The sequence below is a fragment of the Hyla sarda genome, chromosome 3 (genome assembly GCF_029499605.1).
Source record: "Hyla sarda isolate aHylSar1 chromosome 3, aHylSar1.hap1, whole genome shotgun sequence".
NCBI classification, from domain to species: Eukaryota; Metazoa; Chordata; class Amphibia; order Anura; family Hylidae; genus Hyla; species Hyla sarda.
Genome location: NC_079191.1, coordinates 84,743,422 through 84,764,425, shown reverse-complemented (window position 1 = coordinate 84,764,425; position 21,004 = coordinate 84,743,422). Strand labels below are relative to the sequence as shown.

The 21,004-nt window shown below is 46.9% G+C and overlaps 2 protein-coding genes across 10 annotated transcripts in view; one reads left to right on the top strand and one right to left on the bottom strand.

Annotated features, from left to right (window-relative positions):
* Positions 1 to 17,020, top strand: part of LOC130361465 (uncharacterized) — a 71,147-nt gene extending 54,127 nt beyond the window's left edge. For both annotated transcript variants that reach the window (XR_008891011.1, XR_008891010.1), the window contains one exon: positions 15,690 to 17,020. The gene's annotated coding sequence lies outside the window, so the exon portion shown is untranslated. The remainder of the gene's footprint in view (positions 1 to 15,689) is intronic.
* The window catches only part of TRIP12 (thyroid hormone receptor interactor 12), a 132,207-nt gene continuing 127,117 nt past the window's right edge, over positions 15,915 to 21,004 (bottom strand). For all 8 annotated transcript variants that reach the window (XM_056564492.1, XM_056564491.1, XM_056564494.1 and 5 more), the window contains 4 exons: positions 18,911 to 19,024; positions 18,571 to 18,665; positions 18,375 to 18,478; positions 15,915 to 17,314 (listed from right to left, as the gene is read on the bottom strand). In XM_056564492.1, the coding sequence (XP_056420467.1) occupies positions 17,118 to 17,314; positions 18,375 to 18,478; positions 18,571 to 18,665; positions 18,911 to 19,024 (510 nt within the window). In that variant the 3' untranslated portion in view covers positions 15,915 to 17,117. The remainder of the gene's footprint in view (positions 17,315 to 18,374; positions 18,479 to 18,570; positions 18,666 to 18,910; positions 19,025 to 21,004) is intronic.

Here is a 21,004-nt window from a genome sequence, read left to right as displayed (position 1 = left end):
AAAAAACAAGCCCTTATATGGGTCTGTAGGTGCAAAATTGAACGAGTTATGATTTTTAGAAGATTAGGAGGAAAAAACTAAAGTGCAAAAATGAAGATTGTTTTGAGTCCTTAAGGGGTACTCCGTCCCTAGACATCTTATAACCCTACACAAAGGATAGGGGATAAGATGTCTGATCGTGGGGGTCCCACCACTGAGGAACCCTACGATCTCTCCTGCAGCACCACCTGTAATTTGGTGCATGGAGCAAGCTTTGCTTAGTGCCTGATGACTGACGATTTAGGTTTGAACCAATCTAATTTTAGCTATTCAGATGCAAGGGTATGTGAGGATAACATTTTTAATTGCGCCTCTGGAAAAGAAAACTGATTTCTCTTAACTTTATGGGATAAATCTTCATCCACCTCTAGGGTTTGCTTGACTGCACAGATAAATCTCTCCCAAAGTCTCTAAACTTATCAAAACCTGTGCAGAGGAAAGTTGCCCATAGCAACCAGATCGCTTCTTTCATTTTGCAGAGGCCTTGTTAAAAATGAAAGAAGCAAACTAATTGGTTGCTATGGGCAACTCAAACGTTTCCTCTGCACAGGTTTTGATAAATCTCCCCTTTTATCTGTAAGTAATAAATAAAAGGTCAGCTAAAACCCCTACATCAGACTCTGCTTTTGTCTGACGCTATCTGCACCACTGAGGCAGTATGTTTTTTATTTCACCATGTGGTATAAATGACGTTCTCTTTCAGTCGGTACAATTATGTACTAATTATATACTTTTTATATGGAATTTAATTTGTTGGTATCAAATTTGCTAAGTCATCTACTTCCACTTTTCTCCAACATTACAGCCTATACTAGGCATAAGCAACCTTCGGCACTGCAGATGTTTTGGACTACATCTCCCATGATGCGGTTACAGGCAAAATACTGCCAAAGCATTATGGGAGGTGTAGTCCAAAACATCTGCAGTGCCTAAGGTTGCTTATGCCAGGCCTATACATTCTTGCAACAGAGGGCACAAATTATGGCAAGAGAGCACTAGTTGGGACTTGAAAAGCAAAACCTTAAGTGGGTGGGACAGATGAAGCCACTTGTCCTGCTGTATGATGAACTGGAAAAACAAGAATTTTCTTACCCAAATTTTAATTTCCTGACATCTGTAGGCTGCACAAGCTTAACATCTTATTGCTATATAAAAAATACACTGGCTCCTTGAGTACTTAATTGATTTATTGCCTATTAACCTGTTTGATTGTACATACGGGGCTTTAACCCATTTGTTATTCTCCTGCCTACTCACTGACTTCCATTAGTAATTTTTTTTTCTTTAACTCATTGTAATATTTTTGTTTGTCAAAAGCAGCAGCACCAGCACATATTCTCACCCAATATGTACAGCAGACCATGAGGGTTGTTTATTGTACAGTGATCCCTCAACTTACAATGGCCTCAACATACAATAGTTTCAACATACAATGGTCTTTTCTGGACCATTGTAACTTGAAACCAGACTCAACATACAATGCTACAGACAGTCCAGATCTGTGAAACGTGTCAATGGCCGGAAGAACCGACCAATCAGAATGGGCATTTTACTGGTAAAACACCTGTATTCCTGATGCACTGACTGATGTCTGGTAGCGCCCCCTACAGTACAGGGAGGTATTACATGTTCTTCTGTACACTTTACCTGTACCAGGGTTATCTGCTCCTTTGGACACCAGGTGAGGGTGACTCCATCTTACTTTTTTTTTTTAGGACATTGCCTGTACTGTACAGGATCCTGAAGAAGATCCTGTCCTCTACACAGACCAGTGTTTCCCAAGCCGGGTGCCCCCAGCTGTTGCAAAACTACAACTCCCATCATGCCCGGACAGCCTTTGGCTGTCCGGGCATGCTGGGAGTTGTAGTTTTGCAACAGCTGGAGGCTCCCTGCATGGGAAACACTGACATAGACAGTGATTACAGCTCCCAGCAGATCTTTATTACTTTTATATGTAAGAACTTGCTTTATCTATATTAGTTATCTACTTATTTTTCTTTAATCCTCACTTTTTCCTATTTTTGGATGACATTTTGGTGCCATTTAGGAAACAATTACCAGGTTTCCATAGAGTTCTGGTCTCAACATACAATGGTTTCAACATACAATGGTCGTCCTGGAACCAATTAATATTGTAACTTGAGGGACCATTGTAGTTGTTAGAAGTGAGACTATGGAGCAGTGGGTGTTATAAAGGTTGTGTAATTACATTGTTAATTAATACCACCAGTCCCATCATTGCAAGGAGATTCCCCATTCATGCTGCTGCTTTGGACTAAGTAAAGGGAATTTATAGGGAGAAAATAGTAGATTGTTTATGCTTACTGTAAAATCTCTCTCGGAAAATCCATTGGGGGACACAGAAACCGTGGGTATATGCTCTTGCCACTAGGAGGCGCTGACACTAGGCATACAAAGAAAAGTCGGACCCTTCTGGCAGGCTATACCCCGCCTACTGATCTTGAGCTAATCAGTTTAGTCACAAAGCAGTAGAAGTGAACCAACAGAGAAAGAAACCAGCAGGTGTCCGAGGGTACCAGACAATAAAAGAACCGAAAAACACCCCTCGGACAAAACAACAGGACCTTAGCAACAAACAATGGGTGGTGCTGTGTCCCCCAATGGATCCTCCAAGAAAGATTTTACGGTAAGCATAAAAAAAATCAACTTTTCTCGGTCGGTAACATTGGGGGACACAGAAACCGTGGGATGTACCAAAGTCCCCAGTGTGGGGGGGAAAAAAAAAAGGGATTTTTGTCTTACCGTAAAATCCTTTTCTCGGAGGATCCATTAGGGGACACAGACCTTGGGTATATGCTGTTGTTGCTAGGAGACTCTACACGAAGGAAACCAAAAAAGTCGTCTCCTCTCAGCAGGATATACCTGCCTACAGAGCCTGAGGTAATCAGTTTAGTCCCCAAGCAGTAGGAGAGGACCGAGAGGCAGAAAACCAAGACCAGTCCGAGGTAACCAGAAACAAAAAATTAACTGAACACACCCTCGGGACAGGTAACCAAAACCGGAACACCAAAGAAAGGGCGGGAGCTGTGTCCCCCAATAGATCCTCCGAGAAAAGGATTTTATGGTAAGACAAAAATCCCTTTTTCTCTATCGGCTCCATTGGGGGACACAGACCTTGGGACGTACCAAAGCCGTCCCTAGGGTGGGCACAGAAAACAATCAAGGGGCAGACTGGGCCACCGCTGCTTGCAACACCTTACGACCCAGACTAGCATCAGCGGATGCAAAGGTATGAACCTGGTAGAATTTAGTAAAGTTGTGCAAGGACGACCAGGTAGCCGCCTTACAGACTTGGGAAGCTGAAGCTCTGTTATGGAGAGCCCAGGAAGCTCCGACAGAATGCGTGGAGTGAGCTGAAACCCTGAAAGGAGGGGTCTTCCCCCTGCAACGGTAAGCTTCTGAAATGGCAGACCTGAAATGGTTGCCTTCGAAGCAGGTAGACCCTTACGGTGACTGTAAGAACAAAAAAGGAATCACATTGATGAAAAGAAGACGTAACAGAGAGGTAGGTACGCACCGCCCGAACCACATCAAGTTTATGAAGCAAACGCTCCCCGGGATGAGATGGAGCGGGACAAAAGGATGGGAGGACGATATCCTCATTAAGGTGGAAGGCAGAAACCACCTTAGGTAAAAAAGAAGGAACTGGACGAAAAACAACTTTGTCCTGATGGACAATTAGAAAGGGAGAGCGGCAAGAAAGAGCCGCCAACTCCGAAACCCGTCTGGTGGAAGCAATTGCCATAAGGAACACCACCTTCCAGGAAAGGAGACGAAGGGAAACCTCCCTAAGGGGTTCAAAGGGCACACCCTGTAGTGCGCCAAGGACCAAATTCAGATCCCAAGGAGGTGTAGGAGACCTGTAAGGAGGAGCCGCGTGGGCCACTCCTTGAAGGAAGGTCCGAACGTGAGAATCAGACGCCAGAGGGCGTTGGAAAAGAATGGAAAGGGCCAAAACTTGACCCCTTAAAGAGCTGAGAGCTAATTGCTGTTCCAGCCCTGACTGCAAAAATGAAAGGAGTCGGGGAAGGGAGAACACCACTGGAGAAAGAGATTGAGACTCACACCAACGAAAATAAGACCGCCAGGTATGGTGGTATATCTTTGCAGAAGAGGGCTTGCGCGCCTTGAGCATGGTACGAATCACCTGTGTTGAGAAGCCACGGCCCTTAGTACCGCGGTCTCAACCGCCACGCCGTCAAATGCAGCGACGGTAAATTGGGGTGGCACAGGGGACCCTGAGAGAAAACGTCTGGACGAAGCAGAAGGCGCAGCGGAACGTCGTTCAGGAGCCGGACAACGTCGGCGTACCATGCCCTCCGAGGCCAATCTGGAGCCACGAGAATGGCGGGAATGCCCTCCGCTTTGAGCTTCCTCAGGACCCTGGGAAGGAGAGGAAGGGGAGGGAACAGATAAGGTATGGTGAACCACGACCAAGGAATCACCAGTGCATCCGCTGCCAGAGCACGACACAAAGAGGGGAACCTTCTGGTTGTGGCGGGATGCAAAGAGGTCCACATCTGGAGTTCCCCAGAGTTCGCAGATCTCTGCAAATACCTCCGGATGAAGAGACCACTCGCCGGGGTCGGGAGATGACCGGCTTAGGAAGTCCGCTTCCCAATTGTTTATGCCTAGGATGTAAATTGCCGAGATGGCCGAAACCTTGAGCTCCACCCAGAGAAGGATCTTGGAAACTTCAGCCATCGCCGCCAAGCTGCGAGTGCCGCCCTGGCCATTGATGTACGCCACCGCAGTGGAGTTGTCCGACTGGACATGAACTGGGCGGCCCTGGAGAAGGATCTCCCAATGTAACAGGCAAAGGTAGATTGCCCTCAGTTCCAAGATGTTGATCGGGAAGAGTGTCTCCCTGGGAGACCAAATGCCCTGGACTGTCCGGTCTCGGAAAACACCCCCCCAACCCGAAAGACTGTCATCTGTTGTGACAACCAGCCAATGGAGGGGCAGGAAGGAACGCCCTTGAAGAAGCAGGGGGGAGCGGAGCCACCACAGAAGGGAGCGGCAAGATGTCCGAGGAAGTACAATCTTGCGATCGAGGGACAAGGGAGACCTGTCCCACCGGGATAGAATCGCGAGTTAAAGGGGTCGAAAATGAAACTGAGCGAAGGGAACGGCCTCCATGGCCGCCACCATCCGACCCAGGACTTCCATGCAAAGGCGAATGGACACTGGGGAGGGGTTCCTGAGTATACGAACCCCCAACAGAAGGGTCTTGTCCGGCGGGAGGTGAACCCGAGCGGATTGGGTGTTGAACTGAAGTCCTAGAAAAACCAAGGACTGAGTGAGGGATAGGTTGGACTTGTCCCGAATGACCAACCAACCAAAGCCAGCCAGGGCTTGAAGAGTGAGGGTGAGACTCTCTAGATTCTGGTCCCTGGACGGGGCCTTGATTAGAAGGTCGTCCAAGTAAGGAATCACTGAGACCCCCCTTTGACCGTAGCAGGCCGATCACCGGCGCAAGGACCTTGGTGAATACCCTCAGGGCTGTTGCTAAGCTGAAGGGGAGAGCCACAAACTGGAAATGTCCATCCGGGACAGCAAAGCAGAGGAACCGCTGGTATCCCGGAAAAATCGGAACATGGAGGTAGGTGTCCCTGATGTCCACTGAGGAAAGAAACTCCCCTTGATCCATGGTCACGACGACCGAACGGAGAGACTCCATGCGGAGGTGCCAGTACAGGAGCTTGAGATCTAAGATGGGGCGTACTGAACCCCCTTTCTTGGGAACTACAAAGAGGTTTGAATAAAACCTCGAAAGCGTTCCCTGGGGGGAACCGGGACAATGACCCCCTGAATGAGAAGGGACTGAAGTGCACCCCGAAAGGCCTTTGCCAGAGAGGGAGACCGCAGGGCTCGGGAAAGGAAAAATCGATCCTTTGGAAGAGAGGCAACTCGATACGGTAACCGTTGGATACCACATCTCTGACCCAGGAGTCCTGTACATGTGTGGTCCAGACATCTCGGAAGAGCAACAGATGACCGCCCACCCAAGAAAAATCCGCGGGGCAGAGGTGGGTTTGCGGGTACCCGCCTTGGCCGCTAAGCGGGCCGAACGGTTATCCGATTTCCAGGATGGGCGAGTTTGGAAGAAGGGACCCTTTTTGTCCTGATAAGGCGCCTGCCTGGCCCCCTTCGAGACCCCAAAAGGACCGAAAAGAGGTAGATTTACGGCGGGAGGTAGTACTGCAGGCCTTATTTTGAGGTAATAAGGAACTCTTCCCTCCCGTGGCTTCCGAGATGATCTCATCTAGGCGCTTATCAAAAAGCCGAGAGCCAGTAAAAGGAAGCTCTGCGAGACTTTTTAGAGGCTGCGTCCGCATCCCAGGCTTTAAGCCACGCGGATCTACAGAGAGCCACAAGGTTACCTGTGGCAAAAGCAGCACAACGGGCCGACTGCATGGAAGCAGAGCATAGAAAATCTCCTGCTTTAGAAAGCAGGAGAATTAAGTCGGCCAGTTCTTCCGAGGAAGCCCCAGAAGAAATGCCCTGACGGAGTCGGGAAACCCAGATCGTAAGGGCCTTGGAAACCCAAGCAGAGGCAAAAGCAGGGAGAAGAGATGAACCCGCAGCCTCAAAGGCAAATTTGGCCAAGGTCTCCACCTTTTTGTCTGCTCGATCCTTAAAGGAAGCAGCATCAGGCAAAGGCAGGGTAGTAGTCTAAGATAGACGGGAGACTGGTGGGTCCACCATAGGAGGTGAAGTCCACCGGGCAATGAGGTCCTTAGCAAAGGGATAATGCGCTTGAACCTTCTTTGTTTCCTGAAACCTCTTGTCAGGGTGCCTCCAGACTCCAGCAAGGCTTCAAATTCAGCATGGGAGCTGAACATCTTGGGTGACGGACGGGCTTGATTAAAGGAAACTTCTGGGACAGCTTCCGAAGTTCCTGGGTCCTCTAGGTGACAGGTGTCTCTTATGGCTGAAACCAATGAGTCCACCCTGTCGGTCATGTTTGTGCGGTCTTCTGAATCAGAGGCAGAAGCCTCATCAACTAGTTCTCCAGAGGAGTGAGAATGGGTGGGGGCAGCTTTAGAAGGAGACACTGACCTGGTGCGCTGCTCTGGGGACTCAGAACAGCGAAGAGAGACGTCTGCGGAAAGACGTAGCAGAGGGACGATGCCCATGAGGGGAACGTCTAAGTCTGTATAAAGACTCTGGAGAGGAGTCAGAGGAATGACCCCTATTACACTTGTGGGCAAGGATCCTGAATAGGAATACCGGGGGGGTCAGGATGTTCAGTGGTGCAGGCGGAACAAGTGGGTTCAGTAGACCCAGACATTTTGGAGTTGCAGCCCTTACAAGAATAGTAGGTGACCAGGGCCCCAGGTACCTGCTTAGAGGGAGGAACAGTTCCGGGCTCGGACAGGAGTAAAATAAAACAGTCTCATCAGTGTCTGTATCCCCCACCAGGCAGCTGCTGTGAGGAGAGGAACGAGAAAAGGACAGAGAAAACAGGCAGGGATGGCTGGACCAATCAGAAGAGAGGGGCCGGATTAGACTGGGGTGCCTCTGATTGGCTAATAGTCCCCTGTGCAGCTCCCATTGGCTGAAGAGATTCGCGCTCCCCCAAGGGCGCGAACTCAGCCGAGAAAGATGCCGGCTAGTATTGGCGCCCGCTCCCATCCCGAAGCATATGTGAGTGCAGGGGAGCGGGCGAAAGCGCCTGCGCAGTGAGCCTCTGCGAAAGTGAAAGTAAACTGTGCCCCGGCCGGGTCGACACATGACGCGGCCAGAACACAGAGGAAAAGGCCGGAGTGAGAAGGCAGCCGTGGCTGCTGAATAACTGCCAAAGTGAATAAAAACAGTCCTACACCACTGACTCCAGCCCCCTAAGTTCCCCCAATAAACGTTAGGAAGCCCTTGCCCAATAGGGACCCCTTACTAGATAAAATAAAAAATGAGTGGGACCCAAAACAGGGGGTCTCCAGAGGCTGCAAGCCCCTGCACCTGAAAGAAAAAAAAAGGGGGGGGGGGAATACTCACCTCAATCTGAAGAACTCACCTAATGAAGTCTTCAGTCAGCTTTTGTCACCTGCACCATGCCGGGCTTGAAAAGCGAAACTAGCAGGGAAAGGTGGTGGACCTGGACCCATAAGGTACAACCCCAGGTGCTGGCCGTTGGCGAGAGGGGGGTTGACAGTACATCCACGATGTCTGTGCCCCCTCAATCGCAAATGGGGAAGCAGTGAACGCTAGGAAATAAAAGGGAATAAGAAAAACTAAAACGTCCCTATTCTGGAAAAATAAAAAAATGTTAGACCAAGTCTGGGGAGAACCCCAGACTAGTGTCCATCTCCTGCGACACTAAGCTAAAACTGATTACCTCAGGCTCTGTAGGCGGGTATATCCTGCTGGGAGGAGCCGACTTTTTTGGTTTCCTTAGTGTCAAGTCTCCTAGCAACAACAGCATATACCCAAGGTCTGTGTCCCCCAATGGAGCCGATAGGGAAATACACAACACAGAACCAGGCAGAGGACTGAGCCACTTCCGCCTGCAACACCTTGCGACCCAAACCGGCGTCAGCTGACGCAAAAGTGTGCACTTGGGTAAATTTACACGGACTGGCCGATCCTTAAGGAGGATCTCCCAGTGAAGGAGGCAAAGAAAGATGGCCCTGAGCTCTAGAAGATTGATGGGAAGACAAGCCCCCAGAGGAGATCAGCAACCCTGGACCGTCAGATCCAGAAACACCCCCCCCCCCCCCCCCAGCCCTGGAGACTTGCATTGGTTTTGTGACGACCTGCCAGTGGAGGGTTAGGCAGGACCACCCCTGGAGAAGGAGGGGAGAAGGGAGTCACCACAAAAGAGACCGCCGAACAGCAGGGGCAAAAGAATCCGTTGATCCAGAGATAACGGTGACGTGTCCCACCTTGCCAATGTGGCCAGCTGGAGAGGGTGATAAAGAAACTGGGCGAAGGGAACCACCTTCATGGCAGCCACCATCCAGTACCTCCATGCAGAAACAAATCAGAATCAGAGAGGGGCGCAGTAAGCGACGGACGCACTGTTGCAGGGGGCGCCGTTTGTCCAACGGGAGACTAATACGGGCAGCAGCCGTGTCAAAAAGGAGAACCAGAAATATCAGAGACTGGGAGGGGGATAGGTGAGACTTCTCTCTATTGATTACCCAGCTGAAGGCGGACAGAGTCTGTACAGTGAGATAAAGGCTCTCCAGATTTTGGACCGGGAAGGGAATTTGATCAAAAGATCGTCCAGGTAAGGGAGAACCTTACCAGCTCCGAAGAATGGCAATCACCGCCGCCATCGCCATGCGAAAACCCTGGGAGCTGTAGCTAAGCCAAAAGGAAGAGCCGCAAATTGGAAGTGGGCTGAGGAACAGCGAAGCGGAGGAAACGCTGATGGGCAGGGAAAATAGGTATGTGGAGATAGGCATCCCAGATGTCCACCGACACCAGAAACTCCCCCTGGTCCATGGAAGCCAACACAGAGCGAAGGGACTCCATGTGAAAGTGACGGAGCCGCAAATGGCGGTTGAGTATTTTGAGGTTGAGTATTTTGAGGACCAGGATGGGACTGACAAAGCCCTCCGTCTTGGGAACGACGAAGAGGTTCGAGTAGAACCCTGAAAAACGCTCCCCTGTTGGGACTAGCACTATCACTCCCTGAGAGAGGAGTGTACTTAAAGCGACCAGAAAAGCCGCTGCCAAAGAAGGCTATCGAGGAGGATGGGATCCGAAGAAACAATCCTTGGGGATGGAATCAAATTCTATCCGATAACCATCTGCAATGACGTTCCGTACCCATGAGTCCTGAACCTGAGCCAACCAAACGTCCTGGAAAAGAGAGACAACCTACCACCCAAGAAGACGACGTGGGAGGGGGCGCCCCTTCAGGAAGAGGAAGGCTTATGGGTACCAGAATTGGCTGTAAAACCGCCAGAGCAGTTGTCCGGCTTCCAAGAAGGACGTGCCTTGAACACAGGGGCTTTCTGAGAATGGGAGTGAGCCTGCTTGGGTGGGCGACCCGATGTAAAGGACCGAAAGGAAGTCTCCTTCCAATGGGGATCGGAGCGGCGAGGTTTGTTGTGCGGCAGCAGAGAACTCTTACTCCCCGTAGCTTCAGAAATAATTTCATCTAGACGCTTCCCAAACAACCAGGAACCGGAGAAGGGTAACTGTTAGAGATTTCTTCTAAGCAGCATCTGCATCCCACGCCTTCAGCCACATGGAGCGGCGAATGGCAAACAAATTACCTGAAGCAAAAGCCGTGCAACGAGCAGACTCCAAGACTGCTGAGCAGAGAAAGTCACCTGCCTGAGAGAGCTGGAGAGCAAAATCCACCAAGTCCTCCCGGGGAGCCCCGGACAGGATGCCCTGGCATAGTGGAGAAGCCGAAACAGCCTTGGCCACCCAAGAGGATGCAAATGTGGGAAGCAGGGGAAAACCCGCCGCTTCAAAGGCAAATTTCTCCAAGTTCTCAATCTTTTTGTCCGCTGGATCCTTAAGTGATGCTGCGTTCGCTAGAGGCAGAGTAGTAGATTTGGACAGGCGAGAGACTGGAGGATCAACTGTAGGTGGCACTGTCCACTTGGAAACCAGATCCAGAGGAAAGGGAAACTGAGCTTGAATCTTCTTGCTTCCCTGAAATGGTTTGTCTGGATGCTTCCAAGCCGCGTCCAACAAGGCATCAAATTCCGCATGAGAACTGAAAGCCTTGGGAGAACACCGAGAGCGGCGTAAAGAAACATCCGGATCAGGATCCGAAGTTCTTATGAACTGAAAAGTGTCCCTGATGGCTGACACCAATCCGTCCACCATTTCAGAGACTGCAGAGTGGTCCTCATGGAATAGAGGGTCAGGAGATACGGAACGAGACTCCCTAGGAGAAGTATGTAGGGAAGACCTCTCTAAGGCAGAAGCCACTAATTTGGAGACCCTAACCAGTTCGGAAATCGACTGGGTAAGGGAAGAAACCCACTCTGGGGGAAGGACGGACCCCATGCATTTAAGGGAAACATCTTAAGATACCGGAACAGACAGCATGGCGCGCTTGCAGGAGCAGGTGGACTCAGCAGAACCACCAGGCAGTTTAGTTTTGCAGCCACACAAGCATAGTAGGTGACTAGGGCCGCGGTCGCCTGTCTGCAGGGAGGTTTGGGTCTGGGTTTCGACATAGTTGCTAAAAACAGTAGACAGCAAAAAGAAAATGGAGCAATCTCACCAAAGATCTGTCGTCCCCCCGCCGGTGAAGCTGAGAAGCAGGCTGAAGCAGAAAACAGACAGTAGATTTCTGGATGCCAGAACTGAAGAGACCAGGAGCTGCTGCAACGATATGGCCACGGAGGAGTAGAGAAGAGGAGCTAGCAGTCCGTACCAGATGCCTCCGCACCCGGACAGACCTCATTGGTGAAAAATGACCCCCAAGCGTGCACCGAGCTGATCGGTAAATCAGTGACCCCTGGTGTGCGCGCGCAGAGAAAGTATTGGCTAGCAGCAGAAGTGGGCAGGAGGTCCGCCGCGCGCTCAAATGCGGGCGGAGAGAAGTCCTGGACCCAGCTGCGGTCTATATTAATTAACGTGCCCCACGCGCCTGCTGAGTGCCGGCGAAAGTAAAGAGGCGCTGGCCGCGTGAATGCAGCTGCAGGAGCTGCAGCCGGCATACCTGATTGAGAAAGAGCTGCGCCAGTAAGCAGTGACAGAGAGGGAGAAGGGGAGGGGGGAGGAAACTGCCCCGCAATCCCCGGGCCCCAGCACTGTAAGAAAACACCTCACACTCTAATAAAGAATATAGATAAAATTCCCCCCACAGGAGACCCCAGGGATAAGGGGCTCCCCAGTAAGGATACTAGAAAATGAGCAGTGGTGGGAGAGTGGAGAGGGAGAGGAAGGGAAATAGTCACCTAAGGCTTCTTCAGCCAGCTATAGTCACCTGCATCATGTCAGGCTGAGACAGCGGGATGAGCAGGGAAGATAGGGGGACCTGGACCCAAGGTGCAACCCCAGTCGCTGGCGGGAAGGGGTTAACTGAATACTCTATGCCCCGTGTCCCTTAGCCGCATATGGGGGAACATGTAGCGCCATGCTCCTGAACCCCCACCTAAAAACTAAATTAAAAAGGAGAAAAAAACCTAAAAAAAAAAAGCCCTAACTATAAAATAAAAAAGACCAGGTCTGGAGAGCTCCAGACCTGTGTCTGCCTCCTACTGACACAAAGCTAAAACTGATTAGCTCAGGGTCAGTAGGCGGGGTATATCCTGCCAGGAGGGGACGACTTTTGTTTGTATGCCTAGTGTCAGCGCCTCCTAGTGGTAAGAGCATATATCCACGGTTTCTGTGTCCCCCAATGGTACCAACAGAGAAAAAAAAAACTTTAATACCATACTATTAATGCAGTGAACTCAACAATAAACAAATATTCAAATTATAATGTTTTTGGCAAAGTAGTGGATTTGGAGCTCAGAAAAAAAAATAGGAAACAAAAAAAAGCGTTCAAAGGGGTAGACATCTACTCAGTATATCGTTTAGTCAGAGCCATGGTTACTTGAAAGGCAAAATCAGATGTGGCAGAATTCTATTAGCTACAAACCTATGGCGATTCTACAGCAAAAATATATATTAGATACATGCAGGCTTTGCTGCAGATTTGACGAAGCTCCACAATAAAAATCTGCAAAATTTTCACAGTAGAAGGAGCAGGCTGTGGATTTGAAAACAAGCAGCACACACGATGCGTTTGGACAATTTCCTTTCAATGTGGATGGTGTTTACATATCCCCTTGCATTATAAGATCATCTTAGCCATATAACAGTCTTGCATACAGACTCAAAAACATACTGGATGTACAGGCAACCTTAAAAAGTGTATTTTTTTTTTTTAAAGGTTTTCCCTTTTCTTGCATTTATTACAGAATTACAAAGATTATGTAGAAGTGCTTATTACAGGAACTTTTAAAGCGTGCTGGTCATCTACTAGAATTTTTTACTCCCTAGCTTGCAGTGATCTCCATCCAGTTGCAGAAGACGTTCTCTATACTTATAATGGTGACATCTAATGTGACTGGATGGTGATCGCTACAAAATTACATCTTTTTAAATGTCAAAAAATGTGATAAATAGCAGGAACACTTTACAAACAAGGCAAGTTGTCAAGTGACTTTTGTTAAACTGTCGTGAGAAGAACCAGAAAACATAGTTTGATATATATCTATAGCAGTACAATTAAAGTGCAAACAAAATGATATGAATAAAGTGTATGTGCTTGACTGCATGAATGGTACAGTATCCAAATACAACAGGATCCTACATAATCCAGCAATACTTGACACACAAATGTGCTGCCTTTAGGCCACAGTTTACATATTAGGCTAGGGGATTAATGGCACATAATTGGTTATGCTTTTAAATGTAGTCATGCGACTGCACACTATGATGTGACTTACAATACAGCCGTAAAAAAAATGCAGATTAGAAATTGTATACAACAACTCATTTCCGACCGTTCTGATTTTTTTCTTGTTCTTTTGGGCTGCTGGGTGACAAAAATCCAAAGTTTCACAAAGCTCTAAATTAGACTTTAATGCAACAGCAAGTTCTGACAGGCCCACAAGTCTTTGTTACATGACCAGTGTCAGTGTGGTGCCCTAGCCTAAAACATCAAAGCTTTATCAGAGCACTGTGTGCATCCTCAACACTATGTGGCAAATCTTATTGTTTCAATAGGAGACGCCAGTAAAAGAAAGCCATGATACACAAAAGCCTTGTAGTTACTGTAGCATAACAGTTCCAATTTGTAGTATCATTATAGCAGAATAGTTATAAAAATCGAAACACGGCCCGACGAAGCGCCAGTGGGCGTGATACGGTCCGTGGCCGGCGTCTGAGGCTCCCCTCGTTAAACCTACCACCTCCCCGCTATGGAAGACCGGGACTGAAACCATCACCCAGTCGCCAGCCCCCTTGCAAGAGTTGCAGTATGAGTGCTCCGTACTTTTTCTTTCTTTGTTTGCTACAGTGATTAATAGTGTACATATACACGTATAGCACCACCAGACATGATAGCTCCCTCCGATTAACGCCCCCGGCCCAGTTGTATTGGCTCACCTGGGAAGTAGCATACTGTCAGTGAAGGTTCACATTATATGGTACTGGTGCCGTTTCCTTTTTCTATTAGAATTGGCCTGTTGCCAAAATCGATAGATACATTTTATTAACCTACAGTATATTTATATAAAAAAAAAAAAAAAAAAGTGGTACCATGCAAACAGTGCTACAGTAGAAGTTGAAGCCATTGTTCTCGGTGTAGGCACTCTATGGCTTAGTTCACATACATTTTTCCCTCATTTTAGTCAGTATGTTTAGGCAAAACCAGAAGTCAATTCAGAACACAGAAAAAGGTGCAAATTTCTCTTTTGGTGTCACGGATCAGGAGGACCAAATAGTGACCAAAATATTCCATGTGAGCCCATCCTGGGGGTAGATGCACTTAGAGCACATATGCTATAGATTTTCTGTGTAAATTTGCACACAGAAAATATGCAGTGTATAACAGCATAAGCCTTGTGCAATAGATTTAAAGGGGTAATTCCCCCCTACACATCTTATCCCCTATGCAAAGGATAGAGGATAACATGTTTGATCGCAGGGGTCCCGCCGCTGGGACCCCCACGATCTCTGCTGAAGCGCCGCAGTCTTCAGGTGCATGGAATGAACTTCGCTCTGTGCCCGATGACTACCTATGCAGTACTGACGTCATGGCCATGCCCCCCCCCCCCTCGTGACATCACGTCCTCCCACTCAATGCAAGTCTATGGGAGGGGGTGTGACGGTCACCACGCCCCCTCCCATAGACATGAATCGAGGGGGCGTGGTCGTGACATCACAAGCCTCCGATGCAGCAGCCGGTGCTCTAAACTAATGCCGGGTGCTGCATGGAAATCACGGGGGTCCCAGCGGCGGGCTCCCTGCGATCAATCATCTCATTCTCTATCCTTTGGATAGGGGATAGAATGTCTAGGGGTGGAGTACCTCTTTAAAGAAATCTCATGTACACTGTGGAAATATACTCATTGTGGAAACTGACATGTGGTGCTACAGACTTTGTTTATCCAGCCTAAAGAAAAATAATAATAATACTGCAGACAATCCATGACATACATTGACATGCCAAATAACATGTTTTTGATCAATATGGCTGGTGCACTTCTCTCCCTACAATAAATCCAGCCTATGGGTATGTTCATATGGCAGAATTTCCATGCAAAATTCCGCAGAAGAATTCTGAATTTGAATAGTATTCCACAGTCCCATTTAGGCAGCAGAATGCCCCCCCATGGTAATTATGCTTTCCGTCAAAATTTCAGACTAGTCATATTTTGCGGAATTCCGCAGTGGAATCCCATTGAAATCAATGGGACTTTCATTTCATCGAAACCCTGTGTTTAGACAACAGAGTTCCACTGCAATTTCGGCAGAAATCCGCAATTCTGCAGAATTGTGGAAATTCCACCGTGTGAACATGTGCTAACATTGGCCATAGGTGTAAAGATTATTGACAAACTGGTATAGTCTTGCCTAGGATAAAATTATTGATTCTGACAGCTGGAAATCTGCTGTCAATTTATTGTTCTTGTTTTATATTGATAATATCCCATTAGTTGCTTATGTTAATATGAAGAAACATTAGACCAGCTTGAAAAAGGAACCTGCAATCAAGTTCACTCTAACTAAACCCTGATAATGCCTGGTCCAGAAAGAATGAAAGTGATGACAGGCTCCCTTCGAAAGATTAACCTTAAATCACAAAGAATGGGAATGTATACAGATGAAGTGTTGCAAACAGATGAAAATGGAACAAAATAAAATAAAATAAAAACGTGAAGCAAACTTTTTCTCTGTTTTATTTATATTCAGGTAAAAACATGAACCTGATGAAGTAGATTATTGCAGATCTGAGAAATCAGCACATAGAACAGGACATTGAGAACATTTGCTTTCAATTGTCAAAACATTTCCAACCCCCCCTCCCAACTAGACCCGGAAAAAAAAACCTTAAAAAAAATATAATAATAATAATCTGAAGCAGAAAGAAAATTAAACAGGGCATTAAACTGTATTTTTTTTTTTATATTTTTCTTAAAATATACATTAAATTGAAATGCTAAGGCTGTATTTGGATAAATACATGCCAGCCAAGTTTTTTTGTTGTATTTTTTATTATTATTATTTTTTTTTACTTTTACATTTTAAACAAATCAAAAAGGAACAAAAAAACACCACTCAGTTCTTTATATACTGTGTAAACAGTTTTAAAGTATCCTTGAAAGAAGGCCAGTACAAACCATGAAATCTCTTCCTCTCAGACCATCGTGCCCACACGTTTCGGGAGCTTGTTGGTAAATCACCCTCTGGTAGATGGTACTCTACCCTGAGGCAGATTTGCTGCTTCCACAAAAAACTAACAATGAGACTGTCTGCCATCAAGTCTGCACTCGCAGGAAACAATTGCACATAACAAGTAACCAGGGAGGCTGTGTCAAGTGAGAAAAATACACTCAACTACATAACTAGATTTGTCAAAGAACAGGCTTTGCGATTCCATGTTCCTGTATGCAGAATCTGCTGATTTCAGATGGGAACAAGTGGTGGAGGGTGTTGACTCATTTTAGCTTGATGGATACACACAAACTGGGATTTTTAAACTGCACAGCAATATTTATTTTTTTCCAGCTTCAAAAACATCCCTTTTTTTCTTCCTCAGACTGTTTTTCTTTAATATTCCTCCTTTTTTTTAAAGTCACACTGCAAAGCAATTTAAAAACTTCACTCTTGAAATAAAGGATAATTTAAGCAAAAGAAAAAAAATAACTTTCTAAACAAACTTATGTCATTTATCTTTCAAGCCTGATAAGTTTTAGACATCCAGGGGGCTGTTTAATGGAACTAGTAGGTCTCTTTTTTTTTACTGTGTTTACAGTTATCTGCATTTCTTTTCTCTACAATAAGGCGGAGGTTGTCGCCTTGACTCTGGTGACACGTTTAGAAAAGTAATAATGATTTGTTATCTTAAGCAAGGTCCCATTGGATCAGGAGAGGTGGAATGACTGTTGTCCTTCGCGTGCAGCAATTAACAGTTTCTCACGCATGATCTCAATGCTGGAATAGTCTGGCAGCTTAAGATAGTTGACGCAGGTCATAACGGAGGGCAAGAAATCGTCCGGGTTTTCAGTTGACTCGAAAGTCTTGCGGACCACGGTAAGCGGAGGGTTCAAGCTCCGGAATCCTGTAGTGAAGAGACAAATACAGCAACATTACATACGTTTGCTTCTGTAAGTATGCAAACTGGGAAATAGGCAAGTGGGTTTTTATCCTATCATATATCTTTTGTTACAACAGAATTAGGGCTACTCGTATGTGGCAGCAAACTCATCTAGTGAAATACCACACATTCAGCTTATAACTACGCTCACGTAAACTTTTGGATGTTAGCTTAGTGTGCTAGCACTTAGCACACATACAAAATGCATCCTTAAACCCAAAGGATGTTTTTAGGCAGGTATTAAGCAGCATAGGCTACCATAGTAGACGCTGTATGCCCGTTCAGCAACAAATTTTAAAGGCTTTCTTCTGAGGCTTAAGTCAGGAGGTTATCCTTGGTTACACAACAAAAGGGAGTCCATCAAAATGGGCTATCCAGGATTTAAAAAGAGAAAAATCCACTTTCTTTCAAAAACAGCATCACCTGTGTCCTCTGCTTGTGTGTGGTATTTCAGCTTTGCTCTATAGACTTCAATGTAACTGAGCTTTAATACCACACACAAACTGAGTTCAAAAGTGGTGGTGTTTCTGGAAGGAATTAGCTATGTAGTCATAAGTTTATAACCTATATAACGTATGGCTAGGTAGATACACCAAACAACAATGTCCAGTTTCAGATCAAAAGGCTTCATTATCATCAGATAAGGATGTGTAGCAAATATGAGCTCAGTCCTCTTAGTTCCTAAGCCCAAACTTAGTGACTGTACATCGATTTGGCCAACCATTGTAAGCTTACAGACAGCAATTGTCAAAACTACCCATGAAATAAATAAAAAAATTCAAATGTAAAAATAAATACAGTGGATCCAAAAGCACACACAAGTCATGAACAACTGTGTGAACACTTTTCCCACTAGACTAAAGAACATTTCCCAGAACAACCCATACAATAAATTATTTGGCAATACAAAACATTTCAGGTCCTGAAAGGGTTAATAGTTTAAATATGCTAAACAAGCCATGAGTCTGCGTTCTCCCGCGCTGACTGCTAAACAATTGTTGGAAAGCAGTAAGTAAAATCTCACCTCCAACCGGCAGTCTTGGGCTCCCTGTGACAAACTGGAGGAAGAGTCTCTGCTGCTCAGGGTCAAAACTACTGAGGATTTCAAAAAGAAATTTCACAGCACGACTGTAAGAGAATGAGAGAAGATAATAGAATAAAGGTTATAATAGTTCAGCAAAATACCATACAAGAAGATGATAAAAAGGCTTTCTGCTGACCTATCATGTGTATATCCATGGTCAGGCCTACAGCACTCCATCAGTGTCTTTACATCCCAAGGATCAGTCTTACTGCCACAAAGAAGCTGATCCAACTGTTGAAGAAATAGTAATAGGTTTACAATAACACATCAAAACGATCAACCATTGTATAATAAATGTGTAGCATTAGAAAAATGAACAAAATACAGATCTGTCATGTAACAGGGCAACCAACATAGAATGTAGGTAGGCATCAACAGAGCTGTACAAATAAGTCATTGTTTTTCCAGTATGTAGTGTAATAAAATTACAGAGAGATAAAGGCAAATTACAGTAAAAGAAAGACAAAATGACCAACCTCCTCTGGGTAAAAATACTGCAGGTGGTTGAGAGGGAAGACTGATTCAAAGCCATCTCTAAAGGAGTCAAACTGTCTGGAGACGCCTTCATTCAATGCCCAATAAATTACAAGCTGCAAAGAAACAAAGAGATGCTGTAATCCTCAAGTTACCATATGCCTTGTATGTCAGCTCCCGCTGTAATAACCTGCCTGTGCACTAGACAGAACTGTTCACTGCTAAATGAGAGAAACCAGCAGGCCAACTTCATACTGTGCTACATTTCAATTACATCCAACCCCAAAGCACTGCTGCCTGGGAAACATGCAATGCAAACATTGTTGTTAGAGTTTTATTTTTCCCTTTAACTTAGCAAGGGTAAAAGTAACTGCAATAAACAGAAGTAGGGTGTAGTGAACTATAGCGCTGTCAAACTTGCATGTGCTCATCCAGAATGTTCCAAACGAGTTTGAGGACAAATCAGGACATCCTATTGCCTCTCAAATTGTAATCTATGTGTAAATTCCCAAGGAATAAAAAAAAATGTCAGGCTATGGAGAGGATGACCAGGGTTCTCTTATGGGACTGATTGATAAAAGCCAGGAAGGTGTCTTTCCACTTGGGGTTTGTGGTCCTTTACAATTTTCCAGATAAAACCCTGGGTATTTTGGCTCGGAATCAAAGTTTAGCTGTTAATTAGAATGCATCAGTTCAGTGTTTCCCAACCAATGTGCCTCCAGCTGTCGCAAAACTACAACTCCAGGCAGGTTGACTGTCCAGGCAGGCTGGGAGTTGTAGTTTTGAAACAGCTGGAGGCACACTGGTTGGAAAACACTGCACTGCATTAGTTCAACAGCTAGAATTTATTTTACACTTGTTGATTTTTTTAGGCTTACCATAAAATCTCTCTCCGAGGATCAATTGGGGGACACAGAGACCGTGGGTATATGCTCTCGCAACTAGGAGGCGCTGACACTAAGCAAACAAAAGAAAGCCGTCCCCCTCCTGGCAGGATATACCCTGCCTACTGACCCTGAGCTAATCAGTTTAGTCCCAAAGCAGTAGGAGGGAACCGAAAGAGAAAGAAACCAGCAGGTGTCCAAGGGCACGAGACAAAAAAGGAACCGAAAAACACCCCTCGGACAAAACAACAGAACCTTAGCAACAAACAATGGGTGGGTGGCTGTGTCCCCCAATGGATCCTCCGAGAAAGATTTTACTAGGGACCGACCGTTTATCGGTACGGCCGATATTATCGGCCAATAATCACTATTTTGGGCATTATCGGCAATTACCTTGCCGATAATGCCCCGGCCCGCGACCGACCCCCCCCCCCCCCGAACCACACCGCGTCGCACCCCACACCGCCCGGCCCCATTGCCTCCCCAATCCCCGGTTTTATAATTACCTGTTCCCGGAGCCCACGCTACTTCTTGCTCCTGCTGTGTCCTGCGTTACGCTGTGCGCAGTGACGTGCGCGACTTGACGTCACCGTCAGTGCGCACAGTGACAGTTCAGGAGGACGCCACCAGAGCCAGATGTGGAGTGGACCCCGGGAACAGGTAATTATAAAACCGGGGATGGGGGAGGCAATGGGGCCGGTGCAAATTGGAAGACGCCGTGGTACGTTGGCGTACCACATGCACCTGGGCCAATCTGGAGCCACTAGAATGGTGGGAATGCCCTCTGCCTTGAGTTTCCACAGAACCCTGGGCAGGAGAGGGAGAGGCGGAAAGAGGTAAGGAAGACTGAAGGATTACCAGAGCGTCAAACTTCGCGACAAAGAAAGGAACCTGCCTGTTGTGGTGAGACGCAAAATCCACGTCTGGGGTCCCCCAGAGATTGCAGATCTGCGCAAGCACCTCCGGGTGGAAAGACCACTCCCTGGGATCCGGAGAAGAGCGGCTGAGAAAGTCCGCCTGCCAATTCTTCACACCCAGAATGTGAATTGCGGAGAGATCAGGAACTCTAGACTCGGCCCAGAGCAGAATTTTGGAAACCTCCTCCATCGCCGAGCGACTGCATGTGCCGCCCTGGCGATTGCTATATGCGACCGCTGTGGCGTTGTCCCTGAAGGAGGATCTCCCAGTTAAGGAGGCAATGAGCCTCCAGAG